Genomic DNA, 21,962 nt, shown 5'->3' with positions numbered 1-21,962 from the left:
CAACGTAGCATCCTAGATTGTGTCTCGGAACAGAACAGAAAAAGAACATTTGCGGAAAACCTGGTGAAAGCGACAGAAAGGCTATAGTTTAGTTAATAGTAAAATGCCAGTGTTCATCTCTCCCATTTTGGCCAACTACCATGGTTACAGAAGTTGTTCACACCAGGAGAAATGGAGTGAAAGCTATACGGTAATTCTCTGTATCATCTTTGTAACTTTTCTGTAAATCGCAAATTATTCCAAGCTAAGGAATTCATGTAAAAATTGGAGTGGACAGAGGAGGACTGAGAATTGGCTCTGTCACAAAGCCCTGTTCCCAGGTGACATGTGTGCTTAACTTACTCTTCTTGTGCATGTATAAATGCCTTGTTGGAACTTAAATATTCCATACCTGTCACATTTTCCTGACTTTCCCACCTGGTAACTCTTTTCAAAAGGGAATGCAGTGTATATGGACCACATCTTCCTTATCCATTTGTCCGTTGAAGGGCATCTTGGTTCTTTCCACAGTTTGGTGACCGTGGCCATTGCTGCTAGAAACATTGGGGTACAGATGGCCCTTCTTTTCACTACATCTGTATCTTTGGGGTAAATATCCAGTAGTGCAATTGCAGGGTCATAGGGAAGCTCTATTTTTAATTTCTTAAGGAATCTCCACACTGTTCTCCAAAGTGGCTCCACCAACAGTGTAAGAGGGTTCCCCTTTCTCCACATCCCCTTCAACACATGTTGTTTCCTGTCTTGCTAATTTTGACCATTCTAACTGGTGTAAGGTGGTATCTCAATGTGGTTTTGATTTGAATTTCCCTGATGGCTAGTGATGATGAGCATTTTTTCATGTGTCTGATATCCATTTGTATGTCTTCATTGGAGAAGTGTCTGTTCATGTCTTCTGCCCATTTTTTGATATGATTGTCTGTTTTGTGTGTGTTGAGTTTGAGGAGTTCTTTATAGATCCTGGATATCAACCTTTTGTCTGTACTGTCATTTGCAAATATCTTCTCCCATTCCGTGGGTTGCCTCTTTGTTTTCTTGACTGTTTTCTTTGCTGTGCAGAAGCTTTTGATCTTGATGAAGTCCCAAAAGTTTATTTTCACTTTTGTTCCCTTTGCTTTTGGAGACATATCTTGAAAGAAGTTGCTGTGTCTGATATCGAAGAGGTTACTGCCTGTATGAATACCCAACTTTTGTAGCAACATGGACTGGACTGGAAGAGATTATGCTGAGTGAAATAAGTCAAGCAGAGAGAGTCAATTATCAAATGGTTTCACTTATTTGTGGAGAATAACAAATAGCATGGAGGACAAGGAGAGTTAGAGAGGAGAAGGGAGTTGAGGGAAATTGGAAGGGGAGGTGAACCATGAGAGACTATGGACTCTGAAAAACAGTCTGAGGGTTTTGAAGGGGTGGGGGGAGGGAGGTCGGGGGAACCAGGTGGTGGGTATTGGAGAGGGCACAGATTGCATGGAGCATTGGGTGTGTTGCAAAAACAGTGAATACTGTTATGCTGAAAATAAATTAAAAAAAAAATCTGAGGGTTTTGAAGGGGCAGGGGGTGGGAAGTTGGGTCAGCCTGGTGGTGGGTATTATGGACAGCATGTATTGCATGGAGCACTGGGTGTGTGCATGAACAGTGAATTCTGGTACACTGAAAAGAAATTTAAAAAATAAAAAAAGGAATCGCTGGCAAAAAGAAAAAAAAGGGAATGCAGGTGATGATAATGCACTTTGTGGAGAACATTCCACTTGATCAAAAGACTGACCCGAAGTTGCCTTGAAGAGGCCTGCTTGCTTCCTACATTTTAAGAAATTCCTCTACTAATGTTATATTTTTGCTTGCCTCTTTGGAAATTCCTGGAGTTGTGCAGACCTGTTTTCCCCAGAGGAGAGACAAGCAGAGGGCTTCAAGGATGGCAGCCCAGCAATGAAAATGGACTCATATTGACTCCCTATGTGTACCACTAAATTTTAACCTTCTCTGGAAATTTCTTGTCTCCACTGTGCTTGGAGAGACCTAGTAATGGACTCGTGGACTAATGAGGAGTCACTCACCCATGGAGGTCACCATAGGAAGACGTAGAGATAGTGAGTAACTTTCAGTCTTTCTTAGACAGGCGACAACGGCAAATTGTCCTCGTTCTAATTGTCCCTGCTGATTAATGAGGTCACTTAAGGTATCAATTATTATCCTGCCAAGAAAATGTGTATCAGACTGAAACAAATGCCTAGGAACTTGCTTATTCTATTAAAAAATAAAGTAATGAGAGATGATTAACGGTTTGTGCTCTGAGAGAAGCCACAGGAAGGGACGGGCAGGAGAGAAAGGTAGAAATGAGCCTTTCTGATTAGGGGTCTAAAAAGGCTTTTGTTTGAAAGTAGCTTTCTATGGACCCTCTTCCTTTCGACACCATGCCTTGGAGGAGCAGTCTAGACTCAGTATCTCTACTTCCTTCCTTCCTGTGAGCAGCTTAACCCACTGCAACCCACTTTCAGCCTTACTCCACTTAGACTGCTCTGGAGAAAGTCACTACTGTTCTACCTGCCAATGCCAAGGCCGCAACCATTGGCCCTCCAGTCCTCCCGTACCAGTTCCCTCAAAAGGGTTTGCCACCACTGACCTCGTGCTTCTTGAAATGCTTTCTTTTCCCAGCTACTCTGACGCCACAAACTCCTCCTTCCTTCCTCCCTCCCTTCCATCTTTCCTCTTTCATTCCTTCTTCCATTCACTTTCCCATGTATTTATTGGGCCCCTACTGTGTACTAGGCACTAAACATAAAAAGGTAACCAAGACGACAGAGTCCTTATTCTAATTGGAGCTTATTTTCAAGCAGAGGAGGATAAGCAATGAACAAAAAGTGCCTGTAAATAAGATATTCAGTGTTTGGAATAGGAGGACAGTAAATCTGAGTGACAATAGAGCATGAAGACTGGGCAGCATCAGACGGCGTGGTCAGTGGGACCCCTCTGTAAACACGATACTCCATCCGTTCATGTGGTAGTCTCTCAAATCTTGCCATTATCTCTGGGGCTTTCATGTCTTTCTTTGTGTCATTTCAACCCCACCCTCCCCCACCTTTAGACATGGGCCAGACCTTGAGGATCATGGGATTGTGCTTAGCATCAGTCTGCTTTGGTCCCCGCTTTGCACCAAAGATGATTGAAGATGTCATCCAGGGAGTGAAACTCAGTTCCAAATTGAAGCTGACAGTTGTCTATTTCTGAGGTTTCAGACAAAGAGACCAAACCCAGGGACAAGGCAACAGGTCTGAACACAGAGTCGTTGACTATAATATGAATCACACCCCTCAGAATTGTGCAATATGGTGGCCTGAAAAATCCCAGAAGCCAGACTAGAATTAGAGATTCAGAAAGATGCTGGGACAAAGAGCCTGAGAGATTGCCCAGACCCCTTGCAAAAACTCCCAGGTGACCAAGCCATCTCATTGCCCCTGTGGCTTGGTCCTATCGGGTCTCCAGCTGAGGGCACAGGGAAGGGCTCTTTATTATTAACTGCACCTGTCATAAAGGCCAAGCTGGGTCAAGGTTTTCCAGGATCCCGTGAAAGCAGATAAAGTCTGCCTCTGCTAGAAGGCTGAGCAGCCTCCAGAAAAATCCGCTCTCTTGGGGAGACTAGTAATTAAGCAGTCATGGCAAACACATGGAGGATGAACAGCTGGTTGTATCCATTTGTTCTCCTGTCTTTGGTTGGAGAACAAGTTCATAAATTACACGTGGAGTTGGATTTTGTCTTTCCTCTGCTCGTGCTGTCCCCTTTGCTTGAAATGACCTTCCTGTGCTCCTGCTACCCTCCATGCCCTTTGGATGTTTGGCTAACAATCTATCCTTTAGATTAGCTCGGGCTGATGATGTCGAATTCCTGGGGTACATCGCTGTCACTGAACTTACTGTGTTGCATTATCATTGTGTCTTCAGCAGTAGTACAATTAATTATTAACTCCTACTGTGTGCCTGGCACTGATCTCTAATGCTGGGCATAGACCAGGTGACCAGATGGGTCAAAATCGCTGTCCTCATGGAATTCACAGAATAATGGGGAAAGGTGGACTTAATAAATAAGGATGAATCAAATATATAGTATGTCAGATGGGGATAAGAAATGCGGAACTAAGAGATAAGGAGATGAGAAGTGGGGGAAGGGGAGAAGGTCGCAATTTTTTTTTTGTAAGATTTTATTTATTTATTTGACAGAGAGAGATCACAAGTAGGCAGAGAGGCAGGCAGAGAGAGAAGGGGAAGCAGGCTCTCTGCTGAGCAGAGAGCCCAATGCGGGACTCAATTCCAGGACCCTGAGATCATGACCTGAGCTGAAAGCAGAGGCTTAACCCACTGAGCCACCCAGGCGCCCCGAGAGGTTTGCAATTTTAACTAGAGTGGTTATCGAAGACCTCGATGGAAAGGTGATATGTGAGAAAAACTCCTGAAGAAGATGGGGAACCAGTCAGCCACGTGCAGGGAAGGAGGTGGGATAGCTGGGAAAAGCTGAGAGAACAGCAAGCATGAAGGCTCTGAGACAGAAACTCGCCAGGTGCGTTCAGGCCATTGCAGGTGGAATGAGTGAGCAGGGGAGACTATTAGATGATAGAGAGAGAGGGAATGAGAGTGAGCGGTGATGGCAAGAGGTTGGCCCAGAGCCTTTGGGTCATTATGAAGCCTTGGGCTTTATCCCAAATCAAGTGGGACACCTTTAGAAGAGTTAGAAGCAAGGAACTGACCTAATCTGACTTAAAGTGATCCTGCTGGCTGCTGTATTGACAATAGTCTGGAGAGGGCAAGAGGGATGTAGGGAGAACAGTTGGGAGATTATTGTAATCAGCAAGGCAAGAGATGGAGGTGGGGCGAACCAGGATGGGAACAATGAAGGTGATGAGATGAGGCTGAATTTCTGCATAAATTAATGGAAGTTTCTACTTTTGAGTGTGAACCTCTTGAGGGACATTTCCGCGTCTTACACATTTCTATCCTCAGAACCAAACATAGTACATGACATTTAATAACGCACATAATATTTGTTGAATGCATGGTTGATGAGAAAGAATTTTAAAATGTTAATAATAGGAATAAGTCAGCCTCTGGTCTCTTTTTGGAACCTGTCAGGTCATAGAGCAAATCCTGGGTAACAGTCCTAGATTTTCCAAGCTTTTGTCATTAAGAAGGCTATTCATGAGTATGCTGGATCAAGAAGTGTGGGGCATGCTCGCTTCAACTGTGTTTGTCTATTTTTCTTGCTGCAGGACTTCTCAGAGCCTTTAGTACACTGATGTGCAGATTCCCAACATTTCTTAACTTGAAGTGCCATTAGGTGCCTCAGTTATTTTTCCATGGATAAAACGGGTGCTCTATGGGTAAAAGAAATACCTATCAGCTCTACTTACTAAATAGTTAGGTCCAAATGGCTAAGTAAGTATTTATACCCTAACCATTTTGTAGCTGTTTGAACAAATAATAAATATAAATTGAACGAAAAAAATCCAATTTTTATTTCTTCCTTAAATAACCACCATTAATTACAAATGGGCTGTGCGTACTTGTTGGGCTATGCCCAGCTTCTCAAACCTTGGAATCAGATTGATGCTGCCACCCCCTTATCCTGTTCCATTCTGATTTTCACCCAGCACCTGTGTTATATACCACACCAACCCCTAAACCTGCAGTTGGCAAAGATATGATGTCATGCCATGGAATGTAACTTCACGTTGAAACTGTGAACTGCCTCGAGCTCATTCTTTGGGTGGCCAACAGATACTGAGTGTCATGGATTCCTTTGGAAATTTAAAATATTCCACACTGCTCTTACGATTTCCCTGCAGCACTCTAGCCTACCACGGCACACCCTCTGAGGACTAGGGTGCTACTTTGGATGTAGCACTTCCCAAAATTATTTGCAGGTTTTTCAGGCAAATCTACAAACATCACACTGGATGCAGCATGGAGAGGGTATACCCGAGGCTCCTTCCTGCAGAATCTGAAGCTGCAGCTCTATGGGAAATACTCCTGGGTATTGACAGAGTGAGCACGTTTAGCATTTGCATTCTAAGCATACAGTGCTGCTTCCTTATTTTTAGCTGTCAGCAGGTGGGCCTGCTCTGACTCCAGACCTTGCTTCGAAAGCCTGCATGCATCAGGGTATCTGGAGATTTGGATGCCTAGCATCGCTGCCACCGAGCCATACTTTGGACAGGTATACTGGCCTCCCCAAAATGTTTGTATGTGTGCAGCTGAAAGCAGACATTTCTAAAGCCAGCAGATGTTTTCTGGATAAACCTAGACCTTTTAGAGAAGATCCTTTGAACTTAAGCTGGGATTTTTTTTTAGCCAATATGTGGCTAATGCCAGGTCATCCTCAGAAATGAGGGGGTTATTCCAAGGATCCCCAATCTTGGGACAGCACAAGACCCAGCTCTACAGATTTTTGGTTACTGTGGGTTTCAGGGCTTCTGAGACCAGGAGTGTCAGTGATCTCATGGCCAGTTTAGCAGTAGCAGAAGCTCTGTGACCTGCCTTCTCTGAGCATCCCATCTCCCAGAGAGAGCTCCACAGTGCCCTAGCCTGCAGGTCCTCTAAGAAGAAAAGAGCTCAGGACACAGACACTTAAAAGCACAGAAAGCCCTTTTTCTGCAAGTTCCCCAATTTTAGAAGCCCCTGATGCAATGCAAATGGGAATCACCAGAGAGAACCTATGTCTGTAGGGGTGTATGTGTGTGTCTGTGTATTGTGTGTGATTATGACTAATGTCCATCAATTACCTGCAAATGACTAGACAGTGCCTGTAATGATAGTTCTGTTTTTAGCTTAATGGTTTATGTATCTAACTCGTGGCTGCTGTGTGGAGTAAGGCTGCTGGCAAATCAAAACACTGTTTGCCAAGCCTGTCAGTGTGACAAATGTTGCTTGCATTTACTCTTTTATTCCCAAGGTCAATTGACATGTCTTTTTTTATATTACTGTTTGATGTGCTAAGAGCCTTAAATGAGAGCCATCCAATAAAGGCCCAATTTGCTATATTACTGCTTATTCCTGGATAATTCTCTATTAACTGGGCTCTTTAAGATTTCAGAGAAATGACATGCATGGATTATTCTCAGAAATAGGGGTTTATTGCCAGGACCCCTGGGTCTTGGGACAGCACAGAGACCATCCCCTCTGGCTTTTGGTCATCCCGGGTTTCAGGGCTTCTGAGATGAGGAACCTCAGCAGCCTCGAACATTGTGACCTGCCTTCTCTGGACATCTGATTTCCTAGGTGGTGTCCCACAGAACCCCAGGCCATACAATCTAAGAATAAAAGGGTCTCTGGTCCCAAATGGGTTGGGAGCTCTTGGCATCATCTACTCCTGTCTTGCAAGTTTGCTATTCACCCATTAAATGCCTCCACAAACACTTTATTTCTGTTTTTTTTTGTTTTGTTTTGTTTTCTCTGAAAACTCCTTGCCTAACTTTTTCCAATTCCATTTAACCAATAGACACCCTAGGATATCCTCTAAAGAACAGTCTAGTTCTTGACTTGAACTTTGCAGATGGATTGGGTTGTGGTCACTTGTTGCCCTCTTTGCTGGGGGGGTGTCCCTGCAACCACCCACAGCTTCCATGATATGCTCAGAGGACTCATAGGAGGTAGCCCATTGCTGTCCTCCTGGCTATGATCTGTCACGGTGAAGGCAATGGGAAACCATGCACGGGATGAAGTCTGGGGGAAACCTGGCACAGGCTGCCAGGAGTCCTTTTCCAGTGGGTTCACACAGAACGTGCTTAATCGCCCTGGCTAGGAACACACTTGTGAAATGCTGCCACCACGGAGACCCACCAGAGACTGAGTGCCCAGACTTTTTCCTGGGAGCAGCGACATCAGCACTGTCTGCCCAGTGTGTACCAAAGTTTCAGACTCCCAGCAGGAAGGCAGGTGTTTAGTGTGAACTGTAAAGTTCACATAGATAGTTTAGATGACTCTTACTAGTTCTGGGAAAGGTGGGGACCCTCCTGAAATCCAGGTTCAATATCAGCCAAAGACCGACCTTGTAAGCTAGCTGTCAAACAACAGTAATCTTTTCTGTCTGCTCCCTGATGGTTGAATATCCACTCATTCATGACTTTTACATTTGCCTTAATCCATTTGACTGCTATAACAAATGTTCCGTAGACTGACTGGGTGGCTTGTAAACAACAGAGATGTATTTCCATTGCTCTGGAGACTGACAGCACACGGTCAGGGGGGCAGCACGTGAGGATGTGGTGAGAGCTGTATTCTGGGCTGTAGGCTGGCTGCCATCTTCCGCTTGTACGTCTCATGGTAGAGAGCAGAGATCCCGTTCAAGTATCCCATGCAAGAGGGCTCTGCCCTCACAACCTTTTTTAAACCTAATTACCTCCCAAAGGCCCCACCTCCTAATTATCACACATGGGGGGAGTTGACTTGCAACATAAGAATTTGGGGGGGGCGGATTCACTTTCTAGTATGTGCTGTATACTAGCGATGCAGAGAGAAAGTTAAATCTAGTCCTTGCCTTCTAGTATGTGCTTTGGTGAGTGTTGTGAAGTGTGTAAACCTGGTGATTCACAGACCTGTACCCCTGGGGATAAAAATATATGTTTATAAAAAATAAAAAATTAATAAAAAAAAAATCTAGTCCTTGCCTTTTAGAGACTTATCATAAGAAGGAAAGACAGATACATCCCAAGTAATTCAATAAGAAAATCAAGCTATGACAGAATGAGTATTACAAAGGAAGAAGTCCTCTGTCCTCTGAGAACATTGATCAGAGATCCCTATGCCCTTTCCCAGAGGAGGTAATGTTCAATCTGAGACCTGAGAAGCTAGTGGGGGACGGGAAGGGGGGATGGTGGCAGCTTGGATGGCTAAGGGGAGGCAGCAGCTCATGCAGCCCTAGGGGCAGCTGATGCAAAGGCCCTGGGGCGTGAAGAAACACAGCACATTCAAGAGAAGTGTACAAGCCTGTGTGGGTGGAGGGTAGAGAGTCGTGAGCTGAAGCAAGAGAAAGGCAGGCCAAGTAATGCAAGCACAAAGCCTTGAGCCCCATCCCCCCGGGGACATCCTGTCTGTGTCAGCCCTGGGAGCAGACAGATCTCTGCTTCCTCTTGAGGAGTGTGCTCAAGTCACAGCAGTGTTTATGCAGTGTTCTTGCCCCTGTCCTCAGAAGGCTGCTCTGGGCCCCTTTCCCTCAGGAACCACGAATAAACAAGCTATCATTTTGATGACAGTCCACTCTTGATCTGCTGGCCTCACCACACTGAATAATAATAAAAGCTACATTTTAAAACACTGTGGTAACAACCAATCCTCAAATCTCAGTGGTTTAACCCACCAAGGTTATTTCTTGCTCAAACTGTTAAATCCGAAAACAGCTTGCAGGGGCTCTGCTCTCTGCTGGCTGGAGTCACCCCGAGACCCAGGCTAGCAGGAACCGGGGAACCCTGCAACGGGGGAATGGGGCAAGAGGTGCACAGTCTCTTCAAGCCTTCCTCCCAGAAAGAGCGCACTCTGCGGCTACCTGCATAGCCTTGGCAAAGCCAGTGCCACGGCCAGGCTTGCCCTTGGCCATGGTGGGGAGATGCCATTCTACTGGGTATCTGGGAAGAAAGCAAAGCCAAGGGTACGTGCTGAGGAGCACCAGCGACTGCCCAAGGGACCCATGAGGATGCAAATAGATTGACTGCTCTGGGAGGTCAAGGACGCCTCTTTCGGAAACACTGAAATGTTGAGACATTTGTGACAAGATTTGAACGATGGGAAGGAGTTTATTAGCCCAGGAGGTGGAGGGGAGGTGAGAAAGTGCTCTAAAAAGGAAAAGGCATGTGCAAAGGCCGGGGGGCGGGGGGCTGCATACTGAAGGAATTGAAGCCTGGAGGAGGGTGGGGAGAAAGGGAAGGGAAGAACCTTTTATCACTGACAGTGTTTGGAGAGCAACTTCATGGGAAGCTTCTGTTTTATTATCATTTTGAGATTCTCCACAGGAAACACACAACTTATTGCCTGCACTTGGGGCCAACTGTGGCCCCTGCCCTTGACCTAGGAAGACTGACGGCCAGAGCCAGGTGGGATGAAGTGGCTGAGTCTTCCAGGCTCTGTGGAAGGCACTAGAGGTCCTGGCCTTAATCTTAAGAACAATGGGAAGCCATTGGTGAATTCAGCACTGGGAGAGTGAGAAGTTTGGGGTCTTGGACATGACCAGGATCCAAGATCCTGGGTGACTCTGGGCATGGAGGCAGAAGCAAAGAGAAGGTTCTTGAGGAGCAGGAAAGACAGGGAGACTTGAGAAAGCTGAAGAGGAGCATTCTCTTACATCTGGGGCCATGCCACCAAGCTCTCCTCTGCTCACTTCAGAGTCAATGGGGGAGAGCCACCAGCAGGAGGGGCTTTTGCTGATCTTGCCATCCTCTTAGCTGAGTCTGTGATAAGCCTAGATTCCACTCTTGAAGCATGCCTAACTCCTTTCAATATGGTATTTAGACTCATCAGATAAATGGTGGGAATGTTTTATTTGTTTTATTTGTTTATTCCAAAGCGCAGCATGGTTACTGTTCCTGTGAGGTCATCAGCTTGTTTCAGATTTATTTGGGGACCCAGAGTGGGTGAGGGAAGATCGGGCACGGGGATGGGGGAAGGGAGTGATGATTCAAGTATCCAGACGGGAGATCTAGGCTTTCACACCCCCTCCAGCGTTAGCACTTTTGAGGAATCCTCCATGTTAGAATTTATCTACCAAGGCTGGGAAAGAAAGTGCAGGATGGTAAATATCTGATTAGAGAAAATGCCTTGTAAGCTGCAATTCCATATATTGCAAGCGATAAAACTGTAATTGTTTGTTGACAATGTACATTAGCTATGCGCGGCTTGTGTCAATATAGTACCAAGAAACTAGGGTCTAGGAATCTTTAACGGCAGCTCAGAAATATCATGGGAGCAGCCTTGGTGAAATGTGAGAGGCCCACATGAAGCTGTATGTTGTTGAAGGAAGAGTCTCCCCAGACCGTATGGGAAGGACACCCAAGGGCGTAGAGCCAAGTTGCACCTGCTGTGACTTGGGCCCATTTGGAGGTTGGAGACACCTAGGGACAGTTGGGATGGGGCCTGGAGAGCAGTTGCAGATAGAGGTCTGACCCTAGTGGGGACAATTCGACATTTTAATGCCTGCCACTGAGGGCAGCAATCTCTCATCTGCAGACATGCGTGTCTGGGTATGGGGGAAGGGTATCTGGTTCATGGGCATGTCAGAAGGAAGCCAAGGGACATGTGAGTGGTGGCTTTGTGGCTGGAGTATGGTTCCAGTAGGCAGTCCTCTTCCAGCAAGGACCCAACCATGCTGCAGGGGTGTGTGTTTGGGGGCTGGGTGCTGGAATGTACAGGAAGCAGCTGGAGAGAGGGGCCTGGGAACGACCAAGTAGGAGCTCAAAGCTCAATCTAGGTAGACCAAGTTTAGGTCAAAACTAATGGAGGACTCAGGTACTGTCCAGTAGAAACACAGTGTGAGCCACAAGTATAATTTTTTAAAAATTTTAAATTTAGAAGACATTACAGATTTGTAGAAGGTTGAAAGATAATACAGAGGTTCCAGGTGCCTTTCCCAGTTTCCCCCTGTGGGTACATGGAATGTAACGGTTGTAAAATATCAAAACCAGGAGACTGACGTTGGCATGGGAATATGTTTATGACTTTTTCACTCTGTCACATGGGTGCATTTATATCACCGCCACTGCCATCAGGATACAGACCTGGTCCGTTGCCACAAAGAGCTCCTTCTTTTACCTTGATCCTTCTTCATAGTTACCCCACTTCCCTTCCTCTCCCTATCCCTTACCTTTGGCCACCACAAATCTGTCTTCCATCTCTCTTTTTAAAAGATTTTATTGATTTATTTGAGAGAGTGTAAAATAATAAATTATTGATTTAAATTCCCCTTTGAGAGAGAGAGAAAGAGAGAGATTACAAGCAGTAAGGGTAGGGTAGAGGGAGAAGCAGGCTCCCCGCCAAGCCCAAAGCAGGGCTTGATCTCAGGACCCTGGGATCATGAACAGAGCTGAAGGCAGACTCTTAACTGACTGAACCCCCTAGATGCCCTGTTTTTAATCTTTTTAATATCATTCCAGGAACCTGATATAATGGAATCATCTGGTATGTCATTTTTTTCTTCTTTTTTTCTTTTTTATTAGAGAGAGAGAGAGAGAGGGTGCATGCATACACACAGGAGAAGTGGTGGGGAGAGGTGGGGAGGGGTAGAGAGAGAATCTTAAGCAGGCTCCATGCTTAGGGTGGAGCAACCCTGGTATGGGGCAGGTGTGGGGCAACCCTGAGATCACAATCTGAGCCGAAATCAGGACTGAGCAACCCAGGAGCCTCTGATGTGTCATCTTCTGAGATGAGCTTTTCTTTTCTTTCCTTTTTTTTTTTTTAAATCTCAGCGTAATGCCCTTAGATCCATTCAAATTGTTGTACATACAAATAGCCCATTCCTTTTTATCTCTGAGCAGTAGTCCATGGTGTGGAGGAGCCGTGGTATATGGAACGGGGTTCGTCATTCACTTGCAGGGCATTTGGGTCCTTTCCAGTCGTTGATTATTACCAAAAAAGAAAAGCTATGAACAACTGTGTACAGGTTTTTGTGATGACACAAGTTTTCATTTCTCTGGGATGAATGCCCAGGAGTGTGATTGTTACATTGTATATGTAGACTGTCTTTCTTTCTTTCTTTCTTTCTTTCTTTCTTTCTTTCTTTCTTTCATGAAATGGCCTCTTTCCAGAGTGTCTGTTCCATTTTACATCCTACCAGCAATGTCTGGGAAATCCACTTGCTCCGTATCATTGTCAGCATTCAGTGTTGTCCCGATTTTTATCTTCTCTTTTCTAACGGTATGTCGTAGTAAGTAGCCCACCTTCCCACATGTTCTCACTTTGCATTTCCCTAGTGGCCAGTGATATGGAGCATTTCTAATATGCTTGCTTGCCATTCTTGTATCTTCTTTAGTAAAATGTCTCTTTGTGTCTTTTGCTGATTTTCCAACTGGCTTATTGGATCCTTGACTTATTGTCAGTCCTCAGGGAAAAGCAGTCTTTTACCAGTAAGTGGGAGGTTAGCTGTAGGACTTTTGTAGATGTTCTTTATCAAGTTCAGGAAATTTCCTTCTATCCCTAGTTTTCTGACAGTCTTTTATCCTCCTCCCCCACCATCATGAATGAGTGCTGAATTCTGTCGGATGCTTTTCCTTCATCAGTTTATATAGTTGTGTGATTTTTCTACTTTTGGCCTGGTAATGTGGTAAATTACACTGACTGATTTTCAAACATTGAACTAGCCTTTTGTCTTTGGAACAAACCCCACTTGTTTATGGTATATAATAATTTTATTATATTGCTGAATTCTCTTTGTTAATAATTTTTAAGGATTTTTGTGATTATATTCATGTAGGATATAGGTCTTTAGTTCTCTTGATTTGGACTGTCTTTGGTTTTGGTATTAGGGTAATACTGATCCCATAAATGAGTTTGGAAGTATTCTTTCTTTTCTCTGTTTTCTGGAAGAGATTATGTAGCATTTGTATTAATTCTCTTTTATATGCTTGGTAGAATTCTCTAGTGAAACCATCTGGGTTGGTATGTATCTTTTTTGGGATTTTTAAAATTACTAGTTCAATTTCCTTAATAATGATAAGGCTTTTCAAATGATCTCCTTCATACTGGGGAGCTTATATTAGGTTGCACTTTTCAAGGAGCAGGTCCATTTCATCTAATTTGTCAAGTGCATGTATATAATCTGTAGTATTTCTTATCATCTTTTTGATATCGGCAGGATCTGTTTTTTGTAAATTTTGCCAAGTCTGGATAGTTGCCAATGTGAGAGGTGAAAAATGAGTCTTGTGGATTTCGTTTCCAACTTCTTTTTATATTAAGTAGCTGGATTATTTCTCTATTTTTGTTTGTGTCCTTTGCCCTTTTCCTTTTCACTTGCTTTATCCTTTTCATAATTTGTAAGTGTTCTATATAGATCATGAATGCTCACTCTTTTCTTGTCATATATATTATAATCTTCTCCGTTTGTATTTTTCCTCCTTTTTTTGTTTTTTGGGTTTGTTTTTTTTTTTTTTTTTTTTTTTTTGCAGTTTCTTTTGCTTTGCTACATGCTTTTAATTTTCACATAATTAAATCAATCAATACTTTCCTTTAATGCTTCTGGGATTTCATGCTATCTCCTCCAGTAATCAATTGCAAGAAATAGAATTCAAATCAAATTAGCTTGAGGAAGAAAATAAAAAAAGGAAGGAAGGAAGGAAGCAAACAGAGAAGGATTGTTGGCTCATGTAACAGGGCACTGCAGAGTTGAATGTCTCTGCATGGCTGGCTGGAGGATCTCAACAATGTATCATCAGGGTTCTGTCTCTCTTCTCTCACTTTCAGCTTTGTCTGTATCATGGAGAATATAATTTTATAGAACAGCTAGGCTCTGGATACTGATAAAAAGGCTGCTGGCAGTCCCAAGCTTGCATCCTAGTGATTTAGAATCCAGAACTAAAAGACTCTCAGAATCTGTATATCATATCCCGTGGAAGGACTCAGAATGACCCTGCTTGTGTTAAGTGCCCTCCTCCTCCTCCATGCCTTGAACTGGTCCATAAAGATGAGAGACATGCCACGGTTGGTCATTTGCCCAGTTCTGTAACAGGTGGGCAGGTGGGGTACTCTGTGCGTGACAGCTCCTTAGAAGAATGATGGTGGAAGGTAGGAGCCAAAGGAGTTCTTTAAACATGTCATTCTTAGAACGATCTTCCCCACATAAGATGATTAAAAAAAAAAAAAAAAAGTTTTTTCCTAATATGTATGATCTTAGTATTTTACATCTTAATTTCTGAACCATATGACAAAGTGAGGGAGACAAAGACAGAAGATTAGGGGCAGGTAGAGGAAAGATTATGGGGTGATGTAGGCATCCTTGTTGGATGTATCAGAAGAGAACATGAACTTGAAACTTCTTTGGTCACCTGTTTCACAGCTCCATCACTTTCCTTCTCTGTTCCTTGAGTTTATTTTGAGTTAACACGAATCCTGTAAGATTAGAATGGTGGGAAGGGCAAGGACTTCATCGAGCACAGGGCTTTTCATGGTGGGCTTTGACACCTATCTCATTCGATGTGTCTGAACCCGGAGTTCATGACTCCAGGGGACATCTGGACATCCAGATATTATTTGACAATGGAAGGAATAGAGCGGGATCCAGGAACACCACGGATATCCCAGACTAATTGAAAATGAGAGTAACGGTGAACCTTGAACTCCCTCCCAGAGCCTTGATGGGGGTGCAGGAATGGAGGGTGAGACTCAGGGAGGAGATAAGGGACAGAAGCAGACAGGGGACTGGCCCCCTCACCACCTCCTCTGTGCAAAGTCAGGTCACCTGTGGGGGACCCAGCTGTGGACACCTGCTCTCCTAAAATATGTTCCTAAGAGTTAAGTGAAAGCTTCTTTATTTTATCTTTTTAACATTAGAAGAATCTTTTCCAAATGATTCTCTTGTGCTGCAAACGAATTATCTCAGGTTCAACAATTCTTCCATTTCACTTTTGTTTCTTTTCCTTCACGAACTCACAGAAAAAAATTAAGCGTTTTAATTTTAAAAACATGTACTGTACGATCCCATTTGTATGAAATTATTTCATTGATGATGATCCCATCTATTGATCCCTCCGTCACTTTGTATGTCAATTGTCAAGTACGGTTATTTCTAGAATGCATTGGTTTTTTCTTTCTTTCTTTCTTTTTTTTTTTTTTTAACTTTTTGCTTTCATCTTTTAAAAATAATAAGCACTTATCATTTCTATAAAAGCCATAGACTTATTCCTTCAAAAGAATAAATTCTGTGATGAGAAGCAGCCACCTCCTGCTACTTAACGCTTAGGTCTGTTTTCCTCAGTATCCAAGTGAATGTTGTCTGTTGGCAATTATTAGTTGTTAGTTTGTGGTGAAGTCGACCCAGAGACACAGAAGACCTCATCTAGTAAGGGAAGAGATGGGAGAAGACACCGAAAGAGGAGAAAGGAGAAGAGACCTAGATGAGGCGGCAGGTCTCTGGGTCGGGAGATGGCCTGTGACTTTGGGGGAGTGGCCTCCACCTGTCTGTGACAGGAGACTGCCGCTTGCCACCACCTCTGCTCCCTCACCTCTTTGTCCTTGGACACCTTGCCCATGGCCAGTGTTAGTCTGCTTTCATATCCCTCCCTGGGCTGAAGTCAGCATTGTGCATTCAGCAGGTGCTCAGGAAATGCTTAACGGATGCTCATTTCCCAACGGGGTCATTTTCCCTAAATGGCACCTCTTGGTCTTTCAGGCTCACAGGCTTTCAGCTGCCAGCCACCATCGTCAGCGCTGCTGCCACCCTCTCTCTGCGTCTCATCAGTGACTACGCGGTCAGTGCACAGGGCTTCCACGCCAGCTATGAAGGTAGGTGCCTCTGGGCTGGGCCACCAGGGCCTGGCATGTGAGGTTGGGATGGCCCTGGGTAGGGCCGCACTGTTCTCAGCTGCAGAGAAGGGGTGCTTCAAATTCAAAGCTCCCCCCACCATCCTAACAAAGCTGCCTACTAACCTGTAACTTGGTTGCCTAAATTGTCTGTGCCATGTTCCCAGGAAAGTGAAAATTAAAATCAGAGCTTGGCTGCAGTCATTTATCCTGAGGGCCTGGTCTCATCCTACTTCTCTGTCCCCTAAATGTGTTTGGTTGTGGTTTTTTTTTTTTTTGGTTTTGTTTTGTTTTGTTTTTAATTCTGCTTTCTATTGGGCTTAATGGTGTAAAGTGTCTCTGCTTGGTTTTGGAAATAAGAGAGGTAGAAAGCCTAAGTAAAAAGAAATAAAATAAGGAGCTGAAAAAACACTTCTGCTCAGTCTAGTGACTGCAAAGCCTGTGTTAGGTCATTCAGAGAAGAACTGTCCATTGTTCCTTAGTAGCACGGATTAGGCTTTCTTGGTTTGAGTTATGCAAATAATTTCCACTTCCCTCGGCTTGTTTAAATACGGTGTTGGCATTCAAATTAACACTAATATCTTCAGATTATACACTATTATTATTATTAACTTTATTATATTAGTTCAGAAGGTGCTACTTCTAGATCTCTGTCATTTCCCTGGGAAATTTGCATCTCATTAATAGGTAATTATGCTGCTCTTGGCTAAGACTCACACTGCTATTTTGTGTTGAGATCATTAATAGGCATATTTTAAGACTGTTAATGATAATTAATAACAGTAATGACATAATATCCTAGTAAAGCATGCCAGTTATTTGAAAGCTTTCTTACCTCCAAGAACTTAAAGAATAAGTGATGCTTTTTGGAATGGAGCTATAGCAACATAGAAAGAGATACCACCTTCTTCCCGGCTAGGAGTGTACCACAGAAAGAGAGCAAGTCCTACTCCTTTGGCAAAATCCATCCCTGGTAGTCGGGGTGTGGGGGATAGAGTTTGATGCTTTAACCTGAGTGTTTGAGGACTCCTGAGGAAAGGCTCCATTATTTTTAAACTAAAGGTTTCTGAGAAGGCTCCAGAGAAAATTCTACATGCCTTTAACTGATAATTTCTGACATAATTCTAGCCTTTAACTGAGGGCTCTTGATAAAGACCTAATGATCTCTACAGGTCTCTTGAGGTAGCTCAATTTCTTTAGAAAAAAAAAATGATCACATCCTCCCAATATCCAATCTGTGATCTTGGTCCTTCTGGCTATATCTTCACCCCAAACCTTTGACCCTGAACCCAAAATAACTTTCTCCAAATTTGAGTTACAAATGGCCTCTTCAGAAATCCCTTACAGCATCTCTAGTCACAAGTTCCTTTTACAGCATGTTGACCTTAGGGAGATGGGGCGTGTTTGGGGCTGGTGGTGGGGATAACTCAGGGAGACCACAGTTGGTGGCTGCAGAGATGTTGGGAGGGACTGGCATGGGGGGCCCTGGCTGGACCCTTATGACGTCCTCATTCCACCATCCTTATAGATATTTGTTGGAAACCTGGACTTTCATGAGTGTCCTGTTGATCCCTGCCCACGTTGCCCCCTCTAGGAAGCAAGGCCAAGCACTTTCTTACCAGGCAGAGCAGATCTGAGGTTATATTCACTGATACCTTTTAAATCAGAGGTTGTATGTAGCTTGAGGTTCATGGCAAGGCTTATAGTTAGACATTAAAGTCCTATAAACCCCTTGAAATTAGGGGCAAAATTCTGATATTTAAAAAAAAAGTTTTTCTTTTTTTTTTTTGAGAGAGAACAAGTGAACAGTGCTAGCAGGGTGGGTGGGCAGAGGGAGAGGGAGAGAGAGAGAATCTTAAGCAGACTCCATGCCCAGTGGAGAGTCTGACACGGGACTTGATCTCACCACCCTAAGTCCATGACCTGAGCTGAAATCAAGAGTAAGATGCTTAACTGGCTGAGCCCATTCTGAATGTATATGGATATATGTATGTTTTCTTTTCTTTTATTTCTTTCTTTTTTTTTTTTTTTTTAAGAAAAGAGTAGAACAGAGATCAACAAACTATGGCCCCCTGGCTAAATTCAGTCCATGCTTGTTTTTGCAAATAAAGTTTTATTAGAATGCAGCTAAGCCCACTTGTTGCTGCACTGTCTATGATGGCTGGCATGGGCTACGACTTCAGAGTCAAGCTACTGCCACAGAGACTGCATGGCCTGCAAGATCTACGATCTTTACTCTCTGGTCCTTTACAGAAGAAGTTCATTGACCCTTTGTCTAGAGCTGTGCTATCCTGTGTGGTTGCCATTGGCCACATGGAAATATTTATAGTTACATTACTCAAAATTAAATAACATTTAAAATGCAGTTTCTTGGTCACATGAGCTTCCTCTCTAGTGGTCAGGAGCCACATGTGGCCCTGATACTGGACATCACAGGTGGAAAGCTTGTCCATCACAGCAGGGGACGCTACTGGACGAGCTGAGCCAGAGCTTCCGTCAACTTCACAAAGGGTCAGCAGTTCAAAAGAGGTCATGGAATAGTGCAGTCAAGTATAGGCTGATGACTCCCTCTTTCCACCTGCTTGGCAGAGGAGGCAGCCCAGATGTGAGGTTGCACAGCATTCTGCCGCAGGACCAGTGGGCCAGAGGAAGGGCCTGCCGTACCCCGGCCATGTAATGGTGTTTTTGGTGGTAAGAGGACAAAGCCTTGAAGGCAAGGTCCAGGCAAACCCCGGGGCCCATGTGAACAGGTTGCTGTGGTTCAGTGAGTCCCCATGCAGTCACCTGGGCAGATTTCTGCCAACTCTTGTCTCTGCAGCTGCTGTCTTTGTGCAGCCTGGCAGAGAGGCTAAGAGATGGGTATGCTAACAAGGGAGCCAAGCACAGAGAGGCCAAGGCTGGGGCACTCACCAGACCCCACTGACCTAGCCTGGGCCTGGCCTGTGGGACGATGTGTACATCTAGAAAAGTATGAATTGTACTGACTTCTGGAACATCCCAAGTGGAGGGGCGGAGAGTGGGTAGTGGGGAAGGTGGGAGCAACCAGTACAGGCAGCACTGCTGGGAATAAAGCACAGGTTCGCTGCATGCACCTGATGGCCAGGGCCTGTCTGTCACCGGGCTTATGAACAAGACACCAGATAATCCTGTATTGGCGGACTTACTGATAAACACTAGCTTCTTACGCCTGTAACTGACTATCTGACCTTTGGAAGAATTTTTGGAACTACCTGGGCCTCCCTGGAGGGGAGGGAGGGGATCCTGTAGGCAGAACGACTCTGAATATTTGGCTTTCTGGGAAAGAGGTCAGCTCCATTGCAGAGTACATCTTAGACAACTGTACTGGACAAGTCATAGTCAGACAGGGTCCAGAAGAGGAACCCCCCGCCCCGTGCCGCCAGCCTGGGCTGCCCCCAGCTGCCACGGCCCCCTTGCATTCTCTAGTTCACCTGGGTCCTGCTCTTAGTAGCTCGCCTTGGCCGACGTCCCTGAGAGTCTGCTATCAAAGCAGGTTTGTCTCCTCCATTGCATCAGGAGAGTGGAAAGTACAGATAAGGGGCTGAGCTGCTGCGGGGACTTTGGAGAAAGGTGAAGTCAGGTGAAGAGTGTCAGCCCACGGCAGCTGGTGCTTCAAGCAAAAGATCAAAAAAGGCCAGTCGTCTAACCCTGACATGGCAGGAGATGCTTGATTTGTAATCTGTGGGGACAAGAGCGTGGGCTGTGGCCTCTGATCAGAGGGAAGGGGATCAACTTGTATTAAGCGCTGACTGTATGCCAGGCACTTTACATACATTATCTCACTTAATCCCCACGGCGGCCCTGTGGACAGACATTGCTATCTCCATCTTACAGATGTACGAGCTGCGTGCGCCTTGAGAGTTTTGTGTTCAAGCTTAAGGCTACTTGATGACCAGGAGTTTTTCTGTGGCTTCTCTGACACCAAAGCTTGCACTCCCTGCAGAATTCCTGGAGGAGGGCAGAGATTGGTACCTCCATTTCATGGGCAGGTCAGCTGGAGCTAAGTCAGAGGTATGGGAGGACCCAGGAAGTCCACCTCGGCTTCTGCTCCCCTTCCAGCAGGTGTGGGTCATGCTGGGGAGACAATAAGAGATGTGTCCAGAACTTTCTCGCTAGGGTTGCCAGATAAACTACTGGGTGCCCAGTTAATTTGAATTTTAAATTATTCAAATTAAAATTTTGAATAAAGTATAAGTCTATCCCAAATATTCCATGGGATAGACTTATACTAAAAACTTGTCCATGGTCCATCTGAAATCCTACTTTAACCGAGTGTCCTGTAGATTCATTTGCTGGCTCTGGTAACCCTATTCCCAGCACCGAGTCCCCAGGAGTCCTCACCCCATTCACTCCCCCACCCCCTCCCACTTCCAGATCTTGCCCCTGCCCTGGTCTGCCCAGCTAGGGCTGCCCATCACTACACAGGGTCCAGCCTCACCTCTGCTATTCTGGGGAGTATACGTTTAGCCAGTGGTCCACATGAGCACATGGCCACCTGCACGGGAATGGAGATCCACATGCCTTTGGAGTTATGCTCTATGTTCAGTTCTGTACTCTGATAATGAGGACGGCGTTTTTCTCTGTTAATAAGAGTAGCTCTGCTTTGTTTGTCCTTCTGAATGAATATCAGTGAGGGAGCCATTGTGGTTTGCATGTATCACAATTATTTAACCGGTAGTCTTCTGTGAACACTTAGGTGAAGAACATTCTTGTACATACAACTTAAATCCTCATCTAATTATCTTCTTAGAATAATTTCTTGGAAGTGCCATTGCGGGGTCAGAGAGTGGGTAGATTTTACATTTTAATGCGTAATTCCGCGGTGTTCTTGGAAAGGTTATGCTGATACCCACCTCCACCAATAGCACATGAGGGCCGAGCCCTCTGCCCCTACTTTATCTACATTGCATGCTGGTGAGTTTTAAATCTGTTTCATTGATTAAAATGGATAAAAAATGACATCTCATTGGTTGTTATAATTTCCATCTCTGATGACAGGGGAGGTTGAGCACCTGTCTTCACTTACTGGCCTTTTGTAGATCATTTTGTAAATTGCCTGTTACGCCTCTGCCCATTTTTCTTTTGAGGTGTTAGTATTTTTTTTAATCTCTTTACTCATAAATGGCTTTTGTATGTTAAAGATATTCAAGTTATGGGTTTCCTTTTGATATGTGGGAGTTTTAATCTTTATGCCACTGATTTTATATTTAAAAAATTTACTTTTATGATCTACCTTTGGTGTCATGTTTGGAAAGGCCTTTTTCATGTCACCATCAGATAAATATTCATTTAAATGTTCATCTTTTTCTTTTGAAATTTTATTTTTACATTTCACTTTTAAATCCCATTGGAATTCAGTTGTGTTTTTTCTTGGTTTCAGGGACTATTTCTGTTTCTGGCTCTCGAGTGCTCTGGTCTTCCCTATCCATCTTTGAGTGTGTGCGATTCCCTTACTTCTCAGTTTGTC

At 44.4% G+C, this 21,962-nt stretch overlaps 1 protein-coding gene across 1 annotated transcript in view; it reads left to right on the top strand.

Annotated features, from left to right (window-relative positions):
* Nucleotides 1-21,962, top strand: part of CSMD2 (CUB and Sushi multiple domains 2) — a 611,427-nt gene that overhangs the window by 88,818 nt on the left and 500,647 nt on the right. The window contains exon 3 of the mRNA XM_059377195.1: nt 16,347-16,459. Within this exon, the coding sequence (XP_059233178.1) occupies nt 16,347-16,459 (113 nt within the window). The remainder of the gene's footprint in view (nt 1-16,346; nt 16,460-21,962) is intronic.

This window comes from Mustela nigripes, chromosome 14 (assembly GCF_022355385.1).
Source record: "Mustela nigripes isolate SB6536 chromosome 14, MUSNIG.SB6536, whole genome shotgun sequence".
Taxonomy (NCBI): Eukaryota; Metazoa; Chordata; class Mammalia; order Carnivora; family Mustelidae; genus Mustela; species Mustela nigripes.
The sequence above is the reverse complement of the archived record's forward strand: the minus strand, read 5'-3'. Positions and strand labels throughout refer to the sequence as shown.